General features: G+C 39.5%; 1 protein-coding gene across 1 annotated transcript in view; it reads right to left on the reverse strand.

Annotated features, from left to right (window-relative positions):
* Positions 1–19088, reverse strand: part of LOC139715870 (uncharacterized) — a 38676-nt gene extending 19588 nt beyond the window's left edge. The window contains exon 1 of the mRNA XM_071627405.1: positions 17713–19088. Coding sequence (XP_071483506.1) covers positions 17713–18702 — 990 coding nt within the window. The 5' untranslated portion in view covers positions 18703–19088. The remainder of the gene's footprint in view (positions 1–17712) is intronic.
* Between the last annotated feature and the right edge of the window lie 3901 nt (positions 19089–22989).

The raw sequence follows: 22989 nt of genomic DNA on the forward strand, positions 1-22989 counted from the left end.
TTAAGAACAATTGATGGTTTTACCCTATTTCGAGGGTGCTGAATACAAATCTGGATGAAGCAAGTCTTGCATCCTTGAGGATTTTGAGATATTCAAGATGGTCGCCAAAATGGCCGCCAAAACCGGAAATTCCCATGTATTTCCTTTTAAATGGTGAGAAATTGAAAACAATTCGTGGTTTTACCCTATTTCGACGGTGCTGAATCCGAATATGGATGATGCAACTCTTGCATCGTTGAGGGTTTTGAGATATTCAAGATGGCCGCCAAAGTGGCCGCCGAAATGACCGCCAATTAAAACCAGATATTCCGATGTATTTCCTTCTAAATGGTGAGAAATTAAAAACAATTGATGGTTTTACCCTGCTTGGAGGGTGCTGAATCCGAATCTGGATGATGCAACTCGTGCATCCTTGAGGATTTTGAGACATTCAGGATGGCCGCCAAAATGGCCGCCCAAACAGGAAATTCTCACGTATTTCATTCTCAATGGTGAAAAATTAAGAACAATTGATGGTTTTATCCTATTTCGAAGGTGCTGAATCCAAATCTGGATGATGCAACTCTTGTATCCTTGAGGATTTTGAAATATTCAAGATGGCCGCCAAAATGGCTGCCCAAACCGGAAATTCCTATGTATTCCCTTCTAAATGGTGAGAAATTGAAAACAATTGATGGTTTTACCCTATTTCGATGGTGTTGAATCCGAATCTGGATGATGCAACTCTTGCATCCTTGAGGGTTTTGAGATATTCAAGATGGCCGCCAAAGTGGTCGCCGAAATGACCGCCAATTAAAACCAGAAATTCCGATGTATTCCTTCTAAATGGTAAGAAATTGAAAACAATTGATGGTTTTGCCCTGTTTGGAGGGTGCTGAATCCGAATATGGATGATGCATCTCCTGCGGCCATTTGGGGGCCATTTTGGCGACCATCTTTACCATCTCAAAACCATCAAGGAATGCAAGAGCTGTATCCTGCAGCTTCAAATTCAGCAAACTCAAAATAGGGTAAAACCATTAATTTGTTTTCAATTTCACACTATTTAGAAGGAAAAAGGGGGTCTACATTATGAGTTTCCATTTTTGGCGGTCATTTTGGTGGCCATCTTTATTATCTTAAAACCCTTAACGATGCAAGAGTTGCATCATCCTGATTCGGAGTCAGCACCCTCGAAATAGCTTAGAACCATCAATTGTTTTGTTTATTCAAGATGGCCGCCAAGATGGCCGCCAAAATCGGAAATTCTCACGTATTTCATACTCAATGGTTCAAAATTGAGAACAATTGATGGTTCTAGCCTATTCCGATTTCAAAATGGCCTCCTAAACCACTTTCCACGTATTTCAATTTTAATGTTTCGCAATTGAGAAGAATTTTATTGATGATTCTACCCTATTTCGATCACTGTGCTGAATGCGAATCTGGACGATACCACCCTTGCATCATTGAGAGTTTGGAGATATTCAAGATAGCCGCCAAAATCCTCGCCAGAATGGTGATAAATTGATAGCACTTGATGGTTTTACCCTATTTCAGGTTTTCGTCAATGGCAAAATCTAAACCCAGCCATACTCTGCTGATACACGAACGCATATTGTACATCCCTTTTGAACTTGCTGTACAGTGAAACCAGCTTTACTGGATATCTTGGAGTTTGTAAGATACAGCTGTGCCAGGAATGAATCCTGCAAGACTACAGATGAGGTTGAATATTTGAAATATTACACTGTTTCATCTTCATATCATGGATATGTTTTGAACAATAACAATCAGTGGACAAGACATACCCATCTCGATCATATTGTGATAGTGATGTAGAGAAGTTTACTGAGATTCCCAACATTACCCGTTTTAATCCATGAACAGTTTTAATCGTTTCATCCATGAACACTCACATTGGTTAATTGGTTTATATTGGTGGTCTAGATGACAGTGTTGAAGACAAGAGTTGGACATTTTTTATAGTTCTGCTTTAAATTTTTCTTAAATATGATGTAATATCATATATATATATATATATATATATATATATATATATATATATATGATTATACATAATATGCACATTGGGCGACAATCTTCGTATCTACAAAATGTCACATGTTCAGGAGAGAAAAACAAAAATAGAAACAAAAAGCAAACAAACATGGCAGCCAAAGCACTATAACAAATGTGAGAACCTTTCCTTTGACATGCCATGGTAGCATCATTTTTGGGGTAAGACAGCTAAGGTTTGGACAGGACATCATTAACTGATTATCTGACTGTGTATTCAAAAAAGTCATTTTTACTAAAATTTCAGATACAGGGTCTTGTTGCCCAAGCGACGATATCATATATACACACGAGGGGATGGAAAAATCACAGGTAACGCGCAGTAAAAAAAAAAAAAAAACAAACAAACAAACCAAACAAACAAACAAACGACAACATATAAGGTAATAACTGATAGTCCAGTACTTACGAATATCATAATCACGCAGAGTGCTTTTGAAATTACCCTCATATTGATATCTACTATAGTGGTCATGGATGCAACCATTTCTAGTGACGTAATCAGAATATGCCACGAGTTTCATAAGAGTACGCGGCGAGACTCAAAGAATACAAGACAAATTTCAACACCAAATACCAGCAGGCCATAATTTGATATTGCTCTTATAGCCAAAAAGGATTAACTTCACATCAGTCTGCGGAGCCCTTATTGGTTACCACAGGCATTACTTTATAACAATTGTGCATAAAAAAAATCAGTCTTATCTTTGTGTTTGTACGTTTCAGTATGATGTCAATATCATTTTTCTTTCCATTACGTGTTAAAGTTCCGTTTGAGACATATCGGAATATCTCAGTATATTACAATACCATTGTGACAGTCATTTTGGAAGCCATTAATTGTTGGCTGATTTGACAAATTTGCTCAACCGAGTTAAATTCAAGAATACGGATTATTGCTTTTAATCCCTCGCTCCACGTTATAGCACAATATTTCACAATTTATAAGAAAATATCAAGGAATTTCCGTTAATCAGGACATTTGTAAATATCTCAAAACCTACAGCACCCTCGAAATGAGGTGACACCATTAATTTATTTTCAAATTTTCACCATTTAGAAAAAAAATATTAATATTGGAATTTCAATATCTGCCAATTATTTTGGCGGTCATTTTGGACATCTGAAAACCCTGAGGAATGCAAAAATGGTAACAACAAAATGTCGAGGGTGCTGAATAGGGTCTCAAAAATTTCAATATTGACAGTTATTTTGGCGGTCATCTTGGAATTCTCAAAACACCCAAAACACAAGAGTTGCGTCAACCAGGTTCGGATTCAGCACCCTCAAAATAGGGTAAAACCACCAATTGTTTTCAATATTACACTATTTAGAACGAATTAGGGGGCCTACGTGGGAGTTTCCGTTTTTGACGGCCATTTGGGGGCCATTTTGGCGGCTATCTTTACCATCTCAAAACCATCAAGGATGCATGAGCTGTATCCTGCAGCTTCAAATTAAGCAAACTCAAAATAGGGTAAAACCATTAATTTGTTTTCAATTTTACACTATTTAGAAGGAAAAAGGGGGTCTACATATGAGTTTCCATTTTTGGCGGTCATTTGGTGGCCATCTTTATTATCTCAAAACCCTTAACGATGCAAGAGTTGCATCATCGTGATTCGGATTCAGCACCCTCGAAATAGCGTAGAACCATCAATTGTTTTGAACTTCTCACCATTAAGAAGGAAATACATAGGAATTTCCGGGTTTGGGCGGCCATTTTGGCGGCCATCTTGAATATCTCAATATCCTCAAGGATGCAAGAGTCGCATCAGCCAGATTCGGATTCAGCATCCTCGAAATAGCTTAGAACCTGCAATTGTTTTCAATTTCTCACCATTTGGAAGGAAATACATAGGAATTTCCGGTTTTGGCAGCCACTTTGGCGGCCATCTTGAATATCTCAATATTCTCAAGGATGCAAGAGTCGCATCAGCCAGATTCGGATTCAGTATCCTCGAAATAGCTTAGAATCATCAATTGATTTCAATTTCTCACCATTTAGAAGGAAATACATGGGAATTTCCGGTTTGGACGGCCATTTTGGCGGCCATCTTGAATATCTCAAAACCCTCAAGGACGCAAGAGTTGCATCATGCAGATTCGGATTCAGCACCCCCGAAATAGTGTAAAACCATCAAAAAACATTGGGTGGACGGTAAAACAAGGTTCAGCCTTTGGCACCCAGACTACTATTCATATGCCACGGTTTGGTGGGGTGGGGGGTTGCCCTATGCACTCACAAATATCGCGAATTGGTGTCGTCAGTCATGAAAATAGACGTGGTTGCTAGGTGGAGCAGGCAGTTGCCATGTGAAATCTTTAGCTATCACGTACGCGTTATTATCTAAGCTGGTTTACTGTACTCAAATCCGTGAATATTTTTCTATTTATTAGGTGGGCCAGTGAGGCTCTCGTAACATGCTGTTCGGTTCGCCTGTTCTAATAATCAGATGCATTTCAACAATTTAGAGTTCACTTTGTATGCACTACTTGTTGCCATGTCGGGCAACCTGGCGCGGACTAACTCGCTGTAAGGAACAAACTTTGTATACAGCTTTACGTCAAATTGAAACAAATAAGTAAATAGGCCTATCGTTGCATTGTGCAGTCAACGCAAAAACTGTCGGACTCCATAACAATTATTGAGCTACTGAATTTTATTTGTGTAAATTGTTCTTAAAAGGAATTAATCAGTAGTATCGCCCTGATAGTAATTCAGAAGTGTGCACGCTATGTACATGTCTTGTCGATTTAGACCAGGGAGGTGGGACTCCCAGCTCCCTGTTTAGACTGATGAAAATGACTGCTGCTCGTATAGGCGGGTAAGGGGTGTACAATATACATGACCAAAGACTGGCACTGACATGGCTACAAGACAGTAATGCCGTACGTCCTAACGCATCTTTGAAATTATTAAACGTGATTGCTGATTGACAACTTAACTCGGGATTAGTAATCAGAATCGGTTGCTCACAATGGACAAGTCCTGCGAGATAAAGAGAGACCAAACAATGGCTTCCTCTGCTTAGGGCAATCTCTCTAGCCGGCGCGCTCGGCCGCCATTTTCGATGATGTGTCATCAACATCCAGAAGAATTTTCCAAATGAATGTTTCTGTTTTAGTTTCTAGACGTGGCCTGATCACATATCCCTGGAGTGTGTTCTCGGTCTCTCCTCATATCAAAGTTGAAGCCCGTCGAAACCAGAGGTTTCACCACGAGGCCGCGCTGTGGCGGGATCGGGCCGTCTGCCGTTGGGGGCGGAGTTCACCCTTGCGACAGCGCTCTTCTTTCTTTATTATTATTATTATGCTGGGTTTAATCCTGCCAGAATGATGACAGTTTCATTTGATGGCCGCTGCCAAGGGAGTGTGGGTGGTAGTGCGTGTATTTGTAATAGTTCTGGTTGCTCTTTGTTAACCCATTCACGCCCAAAACGAAATTACATTATTATGAATACATGGCTCGTCAGTCAAAAGGAGAAAGGCGCTGTATATGAAGGAGAGTATTCTCGACTTACATGATAACTGACATGAGAGTAAATACTTCGTTCATCGTTAACCGCGCAGTGGAGATGGCATTATAACATTTTCCCGCCTCTCACAGTGATCAATCGACATGAATGTGTATTTATAAATCGTGTACTTTTTATGCTCACGCATGGAAATGAGTGTCTTGCACAGCTAGGAGCTCTTTTTCGAATAACAATGATTGCAGTACGTAATCTTTGTTCACAAAATATTCGGCGGGAATTTAAAAAAAAAAATCCTTTTTGGGATTATTTATCTTTTGCGCCTTACGGCAAATTTTACAAATTCATTTATTCATTCATTTTTCCATTTCCCAAACATATAATAACATAAAAATATAGAAACATATAGATATTTTTTTCAGAAATTGAATACATAGATTACATCACAATACATGATAAAAGACAAGGTCACAGAATATCTTAAGTATACGGAAATGTTGGGAATGGGGAGGAATGCTTAAAAGCAATACTTGAAGGGTGCATTCCCCCCAAACGTAATACATGTACAACAAGTTATATGATTGACATACTGTTATACAGTACATAAAAAAGCGGAAATACAAAAGAAACTAAGATATGGAAACCTAACTAACCCGAAACAAAGACCCTGGACAAATCCCGACACTCAAAGAGAAATCCCTACATTTAAAAAGAAAAAAAAAAGTAAGGTTCCTCAAAGAGAAATGGTAACCTTGAATGAAATTGGCGAAATGGAAGCGAAAAATATGTGCCAAGGTTTAAGCAAAATCGGAAGAATACAAAGAAAGCGAAAAACAGAAGGGACATGATGACCTTACGGATACCTTTGGACATGAAATAACATGGCAAAATCGACACATACATTGCTGACATAATTACTAACACTCCATTACGCTAAAACAGACTGAAGTAGCTTACTTGTTACCATTTTTTACTGATCTGAGGCAAAACCAATTTTCCGCAATCATGCAGCTTAAATTTCCGAAGGTGAAATTTGTCGTCATACCAGTGGAATCATTTTCATCACTAGCAACCTAAATTATCTTAACAGACGCCCTCTTAGTCAGCTATCGTGTGCATTACTATCCCTCAATTGAAAATTCTCGTTGAGCCGCCAATCACAAGAAGCGTATTCGAATTGCTTTTTGCATCGATGAAGAAGGTCTAAAATACAGCTACGTGGAGGGGAAAAAATAAAATAAAAGAGAATGCGTGAAAGCCGTTTAAACGTCTTAAAAATCTTTCTGTTTTGATGACCGAGCTGTGAATATCCACACACTCACGACGCGCCATCGCTTGAACCTAAACACTCACAATTTTACATCCGAAGCAGGGTTTTCAGGGGCTGGTATATTTCGTTTTTAATTACAATCTTTAGCGTTACTGAAGAGGAGGTAAAAATCGTCGGAAACTTTGTATATTTTCAGATCCATATATAGGTACGGAATAGACGAAGGGCATCGATTCCGAGCGCGTTGACTGTTATAATTCACGTTACCATCAATCTCAGCCTTTGCAGAATTACATTGCTGTTTATAAATGCTTCTGTTTTCAAGATCTTATTTTATCCAATGTCATTTTTATTCCCAAACATGCCGATACAGTAGATGTATATGAAGATTTTTATTTTTCCTCAGCTAACTGTACGTAATGATAATCATGTTACAAGATATACACTTGTACAGATTGGGTCATCGTTAGATTTGACATACCGTTACCATAAAAAGATGCATGGCTATCATACTTCAAGTAGCTACATATACTGGTATGGTATCTCTGAAGGAAAGAAAGACTGTAAGCAACATATTTCCTGTACCTTTATTTTACCACTAATACGCGATGCGATGAGTTTGATTATCAGCGCATGCGCATTTTTCTGTTTAGCGGCTGGCCGCAGAAAGTGGCGGAAAGCAGAATGTACGAGCCTTCTTTTGCCCTCCCCCCTCCCCCCACCATGTCATAACTGGATGCCAGTCAGTGTCATATTGCGTCATATTGTCTCACTTGATTTGAAAAAGGAAGTTGAGTGGTAATATACTGAAGTGATTATGAATATCATGATCTGTTTGCATACTGAACTTGACTTCTTTATGATATGAACGATGTCACACAATATTCACATGTGCCCCTCATTCCTGCTTCCTACTCAGTCCCTCCACAAAACCAAGGCCTAATCATGCAAATCTTTTGGCACGTCAGTTTAAAGAGTAAAGCAAAACGTCAAGCAAACGTCAAGCAAAATCAAAAGTCATGTAAAGCAGTTATTCCTTCCATATAGTAAATACTCAACAATTATCTGAATCAGTTTAAAGAGTAAAGCAAAACGTCAAGCAAACTTGTCGCAGTTATTCCTTCCATATGAGAACGCGGTGAGAACGCCTTGGTGCATTGATGAAAACGAAAATTGCAACACACGTTGGTAAACACTTGCCCATAAGCAGTGCGGATCTACGGGAAGGGGGGGGGGGGGGAACGGGTGGTAAACCCTCCCATTTGGGCTGCCAAGTGAAGATGTGGTGTGCATAGAAAACGTCCTCATGTGTGCAGGCCACATCACAGAATGTTTGTTGCGCTCTTGTTCTCAGGCTCAAAGACTGCTTTTTTTTTTCTTGTCAGCCGATTTGGGAAGAGAAATATGTGAAGATTTTTTTTCTCCTTTTGCTTGTCATGACCCATCGTCATTGCTCCCCCCCCCCCCCTTAGCAAAAAGCTACATGTAGATCCACCCCTGATATGTAAGTGCCTTGTTTAGTATAGAAGATGCCTTAGCAACTTGACGAGTTCAACAAGTCCCATTCTTGTCTTCTTAGCTTCAACAAGGCCACTATAGGCGAGTTTCAACAAGTCTTCTTGTCTTCTCGTCCCTAACAAGGTACCTACGCGAGTTTGAACTAGGTAGTCGTTTTTATAACCTTCTCGTCGCGAACAAGGTACCTACGCGAGCTTTGACTAGGTAGCCGTTTTTATAACTTTCTCGTCCCGAACAAGGTACCTACGCGAGCTTTAACTAGGTAGCTGTTTTTATAACTTTCTCGTCCCGAACAAGGTACCTACGCGAGTTTTAATTAGGTAGTCGTTTTTATAACCTTCTCGTCCCGAACAAGGTACCTACGCGAGCTTTAACTAGGTAGGCGTTTTTATAACTCTCTCGTCCCGAACAAGGTACCTACGCGAGTTTTAATCAGGTAGTCGTTTCTATAACTTTCTCGTCCCGAACAAGGAACTTCCGCGAGTTTTAACTAGTAGTCGTTTTCTAACCTTCTCGTCCCGAACAAAGCGCTGGTAATGGGAGAGTTTCAATGAGCGGCCATCTCGCGTGCACGTTTGCGCTTCCGTTCATAATCACCTAAAGCTCCTTGTTCCTTTCCAGATTTTTTGTCTTCTCTGACTTGCTGTGGTTTGGAGAGGAAGGCGAGGGAGGGATTCGAGATACCAGTCAGGTCATCTGCTCAACAGATGGAGCGTAAATCTGTTTTGTTTAGCGATGATGCCCTTTGGATCATCTCATTTCTGCTCGAGACAAATTGGGATTTCGAGTTGTTAATTTGCCGCACATGATGTGTGTTGACGTGCATGCATGGAAGATCGAGTCGAGATACTCGTATGGAGTTCTCGGTGTTAGCAGGACAGGATGCATGGTATATAAATGGGAGGGATTGACGTCCACGACGCCTGGTCGACGGAAATGGACAGGAAATCGGTAGTATACAGCAGGGGAAGTGGGGTGAAAGGATGCAAAGGGATGTCAGCACATCATCGCAACATTCGCATATACCGAGGAGACACAAACCGATGGACGTATGGTGTTACAGGGATGGTACAGTATTGGTGGAGTGGAAAATTGGGCTTTTAACTTTTTGTGAGATACCAAGAAAACACATATGAAATAATACAGAGCATACCATTTTACGAGGAATTAAAAGTTTACTTGATGAAAATCGGGTTTGGAATGACTGAAACATCCAAAAACAAAGTAAAACAAAGCGATCGTAATAAAGTGTGGGTCCCATGCTTATTAGAATCGTTCTGTTTTGAATATCTCAGTCATTTCAAAACCAATTTCATCAAATAAATGTTGAATTCCTCATGGAATTTACATGCTCTTTCATATTTCATAAGAGGTTTCTGATTATCTCACCAAAATATGTTAGAAACCTGAAATTAGGTCTCAACCAAAACTATACAATCCCTTTAAGAAAGGCGGTTAACAGGACACAGCACTAGCATCCGAGCTTTTCATAATAAATTTTGACAGAACGTTGTTTCAATGATTTGCAGTGTACGCGTGGTAATGGAAGATTATAATGCTTTTTAACGTCGAGTATATAGGGTGTTGAGTTATGATAGTTGTTTACTTATTCATTGATTACGTTTTAATCTTCCATGGCCTTTTCTTTTTCAGAGCGGTTTTGGTTAGTGTTGGGATGGTAGGGGGAGGCTTTGTCTGTGGTACACTAAAGAAAATTGTTTAGATTGGAAAGTAGTACCAGTACGTTCACTGACGTACGCGGACCAGACTTGTCCTATAAGAAGTATCAAAAGTATAATCTCCTTTGACGTTGTCGATTTCATTACACCTTATGATTACAATCTGTTTTCATATGATGGCTGTGTTGCTCTTTTGATGGCGATAGAGTTCTTTAAATACTCAGTACTTACGCAAAGAAAGAAAGAAAGAAAGAAAAAAGGTCATCATACGACGGAATCTGCCTATGGCCTTCAAGCCAACCACTACTCACGTACCGCAGACTGGCTCTAGTGTAGAGGACCGACTGCACGCAGTTAGAAGCGATACTAGTCGATTTCCTTGACTTGGGATCAATTCGTAACAAGCGGATTAACCGGGCAGAAATCGAAACTGTTTTCAAAGGATATGATTGGTTTATGTAGTTTGAAAATGGCACCCCAATTCCTGTCCGATACTCGACTCTGATAATGTTTCTCTTTGTCCGCGTGATCGGTGCAGAATTGAAATGATCCGTTTGAAAAGTCAGGGAGACCATAAACTCGGCTTAGATCTCAAGACAGTAACATTTTGTCAGCAGAAGAAGAGAGAGAAAAAAAGATAAAAAGATGTATCAACGCGCACGCGTCTGTACTGAATCCCGCATATCCGTTTGTAAAGTTAGCAAATAAATGTCTACTGTAATTAGCCACAACACAGATAGATGGAGATAGCAACGTGCGATACATTAATCGCACTGAAAACACATTCGCCTATTGTCAAATCCGAAACCAGAGAAGTTAGAGCGATGCCAAAATGCTCTGAAGGCGGGTGACAACGCTAATATTCGTGGACAAACACTGCGACATAAATCTGCCGTATTTGGTGGTCCATTTTCACTGTATCATTTTTTTAAACTGATAAATTGTTTGTTATTGATACCGCAATGGTAGGAAATAGTGACTTATCGATAATGACATCAACTCGCTTGATTCATGATCTTTTCTCGTACAGAAATCGTCGGGGGGGGGGTGGGGTAGTGCTCGAGGGGGAGAGACTGAATACGCAATCACCTACTTGCGGACATTATGTACGAATAATTTAGACTATTTTATCTGAAATATCAAGCATGTACCATTTTTCCACATTTGCGATCGAGGAGCAACAACTCAATTGCCAAAGAGAGGGAAATTCCACCCGAACTTTGAAACATTCCAGTATTTTTGACGCCAGTTGCCAATACTTATGAACTTTCGTGAAAAATCTATAGTAGACTTTTGAACCCTGTATGAGCATGCAGGATCATAACTTTGCTCTTTGGCGCTGTCTACCAATTATACTTGATCAAACCAGTCAAATGTAAAAATCCTGTGAAATATTTCTCTGTAGTCATCGGCATTGAATGAAAAAGAAATGCTTCTCCATTATATAAATGCATAACCACATAATTCTTTTTTTTTAAAGATTTCATAAGTTTTCGACAAGGTCTATACCCAATGAAAAATATATTTAAGCATTGTTCACAAAATAATTGTGTGCTGGATATATGAACCGAAGACACCACTACCCCATCCAAACCTCAATCTCAAATCTTTTCCAAATAGCACATGCACATACTTCGGTTTTATGAGAACCTTGTTTTCGAAGTGATTAAACTGATTTTTAACATAATTATCGCTTTGAGAAATGACCCCTGTCAAGTCCTGATGAGATGTGTGTAAATCGTAGTCCACGTAAAGTAATATTGTTGAAGTAGGTTATGTTGCTATAGACGTAAGAACACTGCTCTAAGTAGGCCTACTTTATAGCTGGTTCAGCTGATACCTGCACTTACTATATACACTCATTTCAAGTATATGTCTGCAAATCACGAATGTTTTTAAGCTTCATTGCCCTGATGAGCTCCCATGCTTTAACATTCAAATAAGTTTCGACTTGGCAAATCGTACAAAAGCGGTGATGACAACAGGCCCCACGGGCATGCATAGTTCATAAGGTTTTATCCACAATTACCATGTTTTGAAAACTCAATTGATGTACTTCTCCTCCGGCACATTTGCAATAATGAGAAGGCAAAAAGCAAGGAACACTGAAGACCGTGCTATATGAGGCGGACTTCAAGCTGACTGTAACCGAAAATCAGATTGTGGTAGTCACGGTGTGTTTATGTTCTGTCCTCGTGAAAAAATAAATAAATGAATAAATCATCACGTCTTCTTTCTATAGATACCGCTCACACACCTGGTAAGACCAGTGAGCGCCAGAACATAAACAGGTTGTTTTATCCTCTTCACGCACAGGGGGAAGTGGTCAAGAATATGTACGTGACTCGGATGTGTTTTGTAAACAGCGGCGATCTTACTTATTATTAGCCTAGGGTAGTCAAGTTTAGCGCGACACTTGTGTACGTCAGTTGGAGTGGCACGCGTGGAGCTCGTATCCGTGTCCTTGTTTATATGTATATATATATATACCCATTATCATTAACGGACGTACACAGGCTTTGACATTTCGTGATTCAAGATGCATGAATAAACCATCAAATTTGCTTTGAGATTCAAATCATCGCAATGAGTGTGGACTAACATCTCCTGATAATGTTACGTAAAAGTCGCATCATATCTTTTTTTTTCCTGCGGCAGCTGTATAGTGACTCTGCAGTTTCTTCTTCGTCTTCCTCCTCCTCCTCCTCCTCTTTTTCTCCGATTTTTTCTTCCATTATGATTTAAACAGTTTGCATTCTCCAAAGTTCTTAGACTCACTGCTCATATATCACGTGCAACTTCTTCGACATTAAGGGACACCTGAATATCTTATACTTGGAGCTAGAAAAAAAAGACGTGTAAAATTCCGTTTAAAAAGGGCGATTATGTGAAAGCACGCGGGAGCATCAAGGACCTGTAATAAGTTTCGCATGCGGCCGACGGGCTTCACGCAGTAATCTCATCGCACAAGGGAAGGCTCATTTTGTACAGGATGAGACAGAAAACATGATATTACCTCCAGAATTCTCGCAGCGATGTGCGGCCATCCCAGTGTGCGTTTTTGCTGTCTTGTTGTCGGCTTCTTTTTTGTTTTGGAAGAGGCAACAAAAAGAAGAGAGGAACCGTGACAGAAAATAAAAAAGAACAAAAAGGGAACAAAAGGGAAGGGTGGCAGGAAATTAAACGATGGTGAATGGGGGGGGGAGGGGGCTCTATAATATAATACAATCACTACGCTATATTATAGAGCAGGGAGGTGGGAAAAGATAATAATTGATACACGGGAAGATTTGCAGATATGGACAATGCATTTTCTCACTTCTTGTTTCTTAGTAATCTAAGACATTTTGTAGAAGCAGCACTATAAGACTGGAAATTATTTGACAAGCGTATACTGGAGAAGAAGAAAATTGAATCGAAGATGTTTTAAGTAAATGTCGAAAAAAAAATACTCGTCCTGTCAGAGTAGGTGTATAGTATACGTTACTGACTGTCTGCGTCCGAGACATGGGAGAACGTAGATGGTCACGAGTTGTTACGCGATTCACAAAGAGAATTTCAGTGACATTTATATACAGTATACACTCCATCTTTCAGTTGAATTTAAGACACGTGAGTGAAATCGGACAAACATTAAGGGAGACGTCTGATTAGAAAATGGAAAGAAAGTGAGAAAGTTACGTATTTTCACGAAACAGCGATCTACGCAGCACACGTTCAAATCGGACAAGGTGTTGATTTTATCGCTACACAACTTTTCCATCTGGTTTGTTCATGAAGATTATTATCATGACATAATTTTCGTGTTTTTTTTTCTTCAATACTCGGCAAATGACTCCCTACCCTTCTCTGAATAAATCGACGGTTGTGGCATCAACAAACTCTAGGAAGATTTGAGGTATAAAGGATGAAATTTCTTCTAATTGCATTTATTTATTAATAAAAATGAAATTTGGTGAGGATTGAAGTGCAAGCAAAGCTTGTCTGGACACAATCATTACCAGGTCTATGAGTTTGATACGTATACTTGTCGTTGATGGCAATGAACTGCTCTATAGGGAAACACCAGCAACTATAAAACCTAAATATAGCTTTCTTAATTCCGTCGAACTTCAATGAAACGTGTTCTGCCATATTTCGTATAGCTTCACTCTATTCACTACATAATGAACTTGAAGTCTGAGCTGTTTCCCCACGTCAAGCGTCTAAAGAAGATCACTCATTTTCCCTACATGGGCGTTTGTATTATCACATCAGATAATAACACAGGGTTTGTATATTGAGTTCTGTAACTCACTAAATGCGAATTGGTGTATAGAGAAGACTCTCTCTCCCTCTCCCTCTCTCTCCCTCTCTCCCTTTGCGGAAACCGTTAGCGTCTCAGTATTTTTTCTTGCACGATTACCATGACGACGAGAAATTCTCGTTCAGCCCCAAATCTTCTGACATTCGGTAAAGGGATCGCTACGTAAAACTATAGGGGGAAAAGAGGCTTGACAAGCAAACCTATATTTTACCATCTCACAGCATGCATTGAAATGGCAGGGTCATGCCACTTTGGCATGTCAATCTGTGTTGGGTGCCAAAAACACACAGAAAATTAAGTTTAAAAAAATAGAAGAATAGAATGTTTCACACAATATGATATCCATGTGTGTATACACTTTTACTTCATATACTAAGTTCTGATATGCTTTAGGCCTACTATTTCTGACGCTTTCAGATTAAGCTTCATGACATTTACGACTACGAATTTCGTTTCCTCGTATACATAATTGGGGATACGTGAAAATGAATTAAGTTTGATGGACGGCCAGTTACTATCGAAGTCAGTCCGTTCAGATCAAGTAAAGGAGCATCAACGATTTACAATCAGTGACGGTTATAGTGGTCTATTACTTCCGCATCCACTTTGTTTTGCTGTGAACATAAAAATCGTTCCATATTAATAGCCGAGGTTTAAATAACACTCCACACGCTCCAATTATATTTGGGATATTATTATTCACTAAAATCACCGTTATCATTGCCATTGGTTCCATATTGAAATCATTACTATCATTATCATCACTGTCATTATTATATAGACAATAAACTGTCATTACTGCGTCACTCAAACACACACACAGAGAGAGAGAGAGAGAGAGAGAGAGAGAGAGAAACTTGAATTATTATTATTTTCCATCTTAGTTGACGATGTACCTAAATAGTTTCATAAAACCATTTTTTTTTTTTGGGGGGGGGGTGAGCATGGATATTAGTTTACCGTTCCACTTCGCCCTCCCGATTTGTGGAGTATGCCCTTTTCATGGAACAAACGTTATTAATCTTTACAAATAAAGTAGAATTTGAACAATATCTGTCTTTTATTTTAATAATATACTTCAAACAAAGAAAATGTGGCATCATAGAGAATTAAAAGTATATGGGGACATAAAATAATATTGAGTACGTTTGCTCCTCCCCTCCCCTCCCCCCCCCCCCCCAACAATATTCTGTGTACGACTTGACTGAACTGTGTGGAGAAGCTAAAGTTTAGATATTTTGTATGCAGGAATTGCGGGGAAAATCGGGTCAGCTTGGGCAAACTGGTTTCTCAAATTCTCTCGGTAAGAAGAGCTGCTTGCTGAAACCAACCAATTCGGACCGATCGAATGATGATACTGAGAGTAAATAAACGACCAACACTTGAAAGTCCACTCCCATGAGAAGTGATTGAGAAGCCAAGTTAGATTTAGCACAGCGCATTTCCAACATGATATCAAATACTGAGAATAGTGCCCTACAATCCACCACAGCAATATTATGTCGATAGAAGTGGGTGTGTTGACTGAGAACCTTGCAACATTTGGACTTCAGGGTATTCCCCGAGACATATTTACAGCGTCTAGATTACTGCACATCTCTCCGACAGCCGCATGGTGCTTGGAATTATTTGACACGCACTCAAGATAATGTAATCATCTACCGCCCTGCGTGCTTTTTATAAGTCGATGTCACTCATCACTGACATACATATCCTAAACTCTGAGAAAGGTGCGGTAATGCCTTCCTGTCAATGTCAAACTTTAAAACTTTTATTTTCATATTGCACATGGATGGCATGCCCAGACTGCATGATTTTCATTTTCATTGAAGCCGAGGCCTCCTAGCCTATATGGGGAAATGCCCTTCAATTTAATATTTTCATTTCCATGCTTACAGATCCGTAGCTTTCATAAGGCTGCGTTCACATAGAAGTATACTATTCGGGTATTCGGGCTCGTTTTTCGAGGGCACGCGAATAGCTTGAATCGAACGATAGGATTTCCTCACACCGGTTCACATAGGAGGGCACTATTCGAAAGTACCGAATAGCTGCAAAAAGTATAGCAAAGTGGGAATCGAGCTTGTTCGATTTTCTTGCAGCGTATACCGTCTCTCGTTTATGAAATAATGACACTTTTGGTCTGGATTTGCCCTTTAGCAAAAATAAGCATGTCGACTGACATTCTGATGCAGTTTAGAAATTGTTAATAAGATTTGCTGGGATGTAGGAGGAAGAAATCCTCACTGCATGGGATGGTGAGTTGACGGTGCGGGTGATGGTGTATTCGGTGCCCGAATAGCGAATAGCGAATACCGAATACCGAATATCGAATACCGAATACTTCTATGTGAACGCAGCCTAAGGAAACTCATACATTACTTCATATGCTCGCTTTATCAATTATCATACGATGGGCTGCCACATGAGCTATATATGGAGTCTTCAATAGTCATTAATGAAAAGAATGATGAATGAATGTTCGTTCTAGACACCCCTTCCCTAACCATCCCCATTCACCATTAGCTTTTAATGGGCGTTTCGTCGGAATAATGATGATCATGATAATAATAGAAATAATATATGATACAATGTACGGCCTACTTGCAACAGTAATGATTACAATATCAAAAATAAAATGATAATAACAATAATAATTATAATAATAATAATAAAATAATAATAATGATAATAATAATAACAATAATAACAGATAAGCCTAATTATTGACGGTTCACCTTAAGTTTATAACCATATGAATCCAGTGAATAAACATTGATTTGATTCAGAGAAATTCCAACTTACAATGCATTTGGATTCTTTCGATTCTCTCAAACTTCATTGAAGCACTTTATTCAATTTTACTCCTTTCCCATCTTTTACATATTATACGAACAGGGAATGTTTTTGTTAACATATCACAACCATGAAATGTTAATTCTTATATTAATTTCTGTTAAAGAGAATGAGGCTGACATACATTGCATGACAATATCAAGCAGAACGATAATAATATCACTGTTGTTATCATTATCATTATTATTCTTCAGTGCATGTTATTTATAAAAGCAATGAAAACGACAAAAGTAATTGAAGTGTTAAACATGAAAGTGGTGATGAAAGAATAAATTTTCACCTGGGAAAAAAAAATCATATTCTCGCCAGTAATTTTTGATTAATGGGTTGACCTTTTACCGCAATGTTCTAACATTTCAGGAGGTTATCGAAAAGATGACTTGATTTTGCTCAGTGATATTATGATTAGATATACTGATTAGCATCGTCATGTAATGGTCCAATTATATTTGTCATTATACTAAATCAAGATTAATATTGCTCACAATGAGGAAATGCATAAAAGTTGGCTGATCTGCATCAAAGTGAGGTCATGAATTCTCAACTTACGTTCGAATCGGCTTTTTCGGATGACGAAGGCCGTGGCTCGTCGACGTCCGGCTCACGGTCATCATCCCGCATCTCGCTGTCGAGTGGTGCCGAAGTGTAGCTCGTGATCCCTCCTTGTCCTAGGACCAGGTTCAGCGAGGCGGCTGACACGGCCTTCTTGGGCGGTAGGACCAGGCCTTGGCTTGGAAGACTCGACTGCGAGTCCATGCGACTCGTCCCTGTCGCCCTCCCAACGACGCGCTCTCGCACGGCGGTCTCAGGCCTGCTCGCCGATGCCGGGATAGCGGTCGACGCGGCAATGCTTGGCTGGTCGACCTGATCGCCACGCGCTTGCGACCCTTCAGCTTCCATTTCGCGTATCGTCAGTGAGCGCTGGCGTCTCTTCGTTGCGCCACTGCCCATGCGTGGGGCAAAGTGGGGATCGTTCCGCAAATTCACGGGCAAATCTATTCTATTGGCGTAGTTCATCTTTTTCACGACAATACTTCTTCCAATCTTCTCCAGGGCTCTGAATGTGGTAGTTTTCGATATTTTCACCCCCTTGGTGAGAAGGGCAGCTTGGAGGGCTGCAAGAGAGTAAATATTTCGATCACTATCGAGTATTTCTTCGATTAGTTCAAGAACATCTGGCGTTAGTTTGGTACGGCGGTTGAGCGGAACGGCCTGGTTGTAATCTCTTCCCTTGCGCCTCTTTACGTTGAGCCGAGTTACAGACAGGGAATCCGCTACCGTACTGGAATCGCCTGCGGGGAATCCTAACACGCCCTCCCCATCGTTCCGGCTGTTCTGCTCACAGCGTTCCGTTGGCGTTCCAGCCGCTTCTTCGTCCGACTGCCCGCACTGCATGAGAGCCTGCACTGTATTCAAGTCAACAACGAAACCCTCGTCTTTCAGCCGACTCCAGATTATTTTCGGTCTGTCTCCCAATTCCGACCAATGGTACAAAATTCGGTCGCGTATCTCGTCAGAAAATTCTGCGTCTGCCATCATGGGTGTATGATATTGCTTATGGAACAGAAATTTTCACAAAACTGCCACCCGAAACGCTATTTCTCTAAGTGGAATGGTGGAATTCCACTCAAGTGAAATGCAGGCTGAGGGCTGTTCCGTATCGCGCGTGTCGATCGCAAGTGAACATAATGAACGGTTCACTATCATGCCCACACACTGACTCCGCTCCGTACTAAACACGTACGTCTACCCTACCGCCTCGCGATATCATTACACACACGTCCGGTTTGTTATTCCAGTGGCTTTACGACAGGAATCGTGCTCAGGAAACTGCATAAACTGCATAATCAGTTTCAAGTGACCTTTCAACTGCCTCGGTGATACGAGTAGTTAGCATCTGTTCCGCCGCTGTTGAGTGTGTTTCACCATATGACAGGAAATTCATATACATGTTGCTGGATTATGTATACAGGCATGCTGGTACCGCTTTGTTGTCTAGGTTGGATTTAATGCAGCGTGTCTATCAATAATGCCTGATCGTTCCACGACTTCGTTATGTACATGCACAGGTAATCTCTCCTTTGTGAACTGATCACGTAACAATGTCGTTTCAATATATTGCTCTTCTTTTGCGGAATCACGAACTACAAAAAACAAAAACAAAAACATGAACGTTCATACATCAAAAATATCAGTGCGGTTTGCCTCCTGTCATTACCGTTCCATAGTTCTGAAATCGCTTGGACTTAATGCATAAGGAACGAGTTAATTTCCTCCTTCTATTGCGATAAAACATTTTAGATGAGCGTCATCAGCATGATATAGAACTGTCTATACAACAAATACATAATTATGCAAAAACCAAGTCGGGTGTATGAGCCACGGGGAGATTATTTCTAGCTCCCTTGTGACACTGGTACAAGCAAGAATAATCTTCAGATACCCAAGGGGAAAAACATAATGATCTTAAAATGGACATGGAATAATGCAATACGGGTCACTTTAAGAAGACTGTTGCCAGAAGAATATTTACATATTTATATATGCCACGCCCTATTATTGCGCAAAAAAAAGAATATACACACACATATATATATATATATATATATTATATATATGTATATATTTCCCTCTGTATACGTATATATAACATAATTAACATGTATAACAAACAAACACACATATATTATATATAACATAGACATATAGGCCCTATACAATATACATTGTATATAAGATACACGTACACATATACCTCATTTTGATGAATCCTCGATTCTGATCGAACAAAAATGTGCAGTCACTAGATTTCGCTACACTGCCCGACAGTCAGCCAGTAAATAGTTTTTGAAGATGTGCATAAGTATCTCTTGCGCTCGTATATATATTTGCGGGTTGTGAAATTATACCTGATGTAGTTTCTGTGACCTTAGTTTGGTACTAATATCTTTGTGGGACGCGGTATGTAAACAGTATATGTATAGCTTTCTTTTTCGGGTCACGGTTAAAACTATCAAAATTGCCCTTAGACATTTCTTGATGCCTTTGATGAGACGAACTCGAAGGGCACTATTGAGAAAACACCTCTGAGTAACAAGGTTTACCGTGCCCTTCCAACACAGCAGTCGATATTTGAATATCTATCTATCAATCAGTCTTTCTACTAGTATCTTTCTATTAAATTCAATTGATTTTTTTTTTTCGGCACAAGAAATAAGAAGTACATTATTGTACACAATAAAACAAAGAACAAAGACAATGCGTATGCATGCACATGTTTAACAATCAACGCCGCCGGGACCCATTTGAAGCAACTAGAGCATGTTATCTATCTGTATAATGTGTGTGTGTGTGTGTGTGTGTGTGTGTGTGTGTGTGTGTGTGTGTGTGTGTGTGTGTGTGTGTGTGTGTGTGTGTGTTTGTGTGTGTGTGTGTGTGTGCAGTATTGGTAGGATGGATTATAATCGGCGGGTTTAAACTGGTCATGCTATTATGCTATTATGGAACGAAAGCTCATTTATATATCAAACAGGATTACTACACAGTGTTCATTGTTGTTGGTGCTTTTGGCGGTGATGTTCGGGATTTTTGGCATCCGATTTGTGTGCCGAATATTGACGCCACCAACGTGTGGGTTTCTGTAGCTTTTAACTGTTTTGGTTACTTTTGGTTATACTTTTCATGAACGATCCTCAGGTCCGGTGTCAATGAACGGTCCTACCACTTAATTCTTTTTTTTTTTAATGGGTATGCGTCTTGTGGACAATCCGGCTCTGTGCATCGAACAGATTTCTTCAAGAGACCTAGTCCACACCGATTCGTGAGAGGAGTCAACGCAGCACCACAGTGTGAACTCTGCCAATCCGATATATTTATGAGTTTCAAAACAGTTGCTGTTATTAAATGCTATATTCCAGTTGCTAAAAGACGCATGATTCCAGTTATACGGTAGACGTATTTTCTATACAGGTCCGTTTCATTTCTGCCCGTGCAGCATCCCAAAGATTTCGTCGTAGAAGATTATATTACAGACTTTTCTAGTATATCAAATCTTTTTCAGATGCATATACTCAGTACTATGTTCCATATATGTTTTCCAGAAATGTAGTCAGTCCCATCCATTTTTGGCTTGAATATGTTACGCCACCGTCCAATTAGCTGTATAAGTATCTAACTAAGTGGAAAAGAAGAGAATATTTTGCTTATAATAAAGAACGTTATCATGCAGTCAAGGGCCTGTATTGGCAACAATTGACTCTATTATTTACTACAATGCTTATGCTGATTAACAATTTGTAGAAATGTGCGGTTTTCATGCCTTATCACTTTCATGGATTAAATGATCTGTAATCAGTGATACTGGCAAACGAGTGTACCGTTTCAGTCACATGATTAATTTTGATAGACCCAAAGCGGTATCCAGCAAGGATTGATGGATATTGTTGTGTTCAAGATATTTTTGATATCATATGTACATGACATCATCAAATCATCTCCACTCGCTAGCTACGTCAGTCACTAAACGCCGAACGTTTACATATCCAAAATATTGATTGTACATAGCTTTGATTATACAATAGTTTTTTTTTCAATGTTATTCACATCTAATGCGCATGCATCCGACTGCGGCATTTATTGTGATTCGAAATCAATTGTTCGACAAGTCATTCTAATTCCTGTTGTCATCTGGAAAACCTTTAACATCTCCCAAATATTACTACGTATGTGAACTGGAGATTTGAAATCTCCCGCCCTGTAAGATTAAAAAGGAAAAGAAAAGAAAGACAGACAGACAGACAGACAGACAAACAAACACACAAACAGAAAGATCCCACACACAGAGATTGAATAATGTGACACTCAATATAAATTCACCTTGTGAAGACTATGTCTATAGAGCTATAAAGATTTCGTAGCTTTACCTAGTTTATACTTCAAATTGGTCCTGTCATTAAGACGAATTTAGAATATAACTTCAGTAATGATTTCAGTTGATTTGATTTGATTTCTTTATTTGTCCAAGTTATGTATAAAAAGTATAGAGATTTGATTTAGTCACATGTTCACTATGGACACATCTTAACAGCATTTGAAAAAGAATTACATTACATCGAACGGATACGTAAAATGTTACAAGGAACTAAACATTCAATCAAAACACAAACTATATCATCGTCTCATGGTGAGCATATGCACTCAAAATATTAAAAAAAATCAGCTATTTCCAAACAAATATTGATAACTACAAATTTTAAAACACCTTTCGTTACAGAATATTTCATACATAGATCCGTAATCCGTAATTAACCATAATCCGCAATTTATTACATTATTGCTCATTATTGTCTCCCCCCCCCCCCCCCCCCCCCCCCCCCCCACCACCACCACAAGCATTGACTGAGCTGCAGCTCGTTATATGGAAAACCATGCATATAGCTGTTGGTACAACATTTCAGAAACCATAATTATTATTTCTGCTTGACCGCAGGAGTACAAAATAAACTCTCTTCGAGTGGTTATCATAACAAAGGTATACATACAACAACAACAACAACAACAACAAAAGTAAAAAAACTGTATCACATGCGCACACTTACCACTGCGCGTATTTGCACACATCATAATCACAAAGAGTTGGTCTCATTGGGTAAAGACTTACTTGAGAAGTGCTCCTAATTTACAGGACTAAAATGGTTGATTCTTGTCAGACAGCATGTCGGAACACGACAATATGACATTACAACTTGACCTGTGAAACAAATTTCGCTCTAAGCACACACCTAACGATGATAATGTACAGTGACCCATAATGCACACCCACACGTT

This window comes from Diadema antillarum, unplaced genomic scaffold, assembly GCF_040938485.1.
Source record: "Diadema antillarum isolate AM-2024a unplaced genomic scaffold, OU_Dant_1.0 scf00000057, whole genome shotgun sequence".
In the NCBI taxonomy this organism is placed as follows: Eukaryota; Metazoa; Echinodermata; class Echinoidea; order Diadematoida; family Diadematidae; genus Diadema; species Diadema antillarum.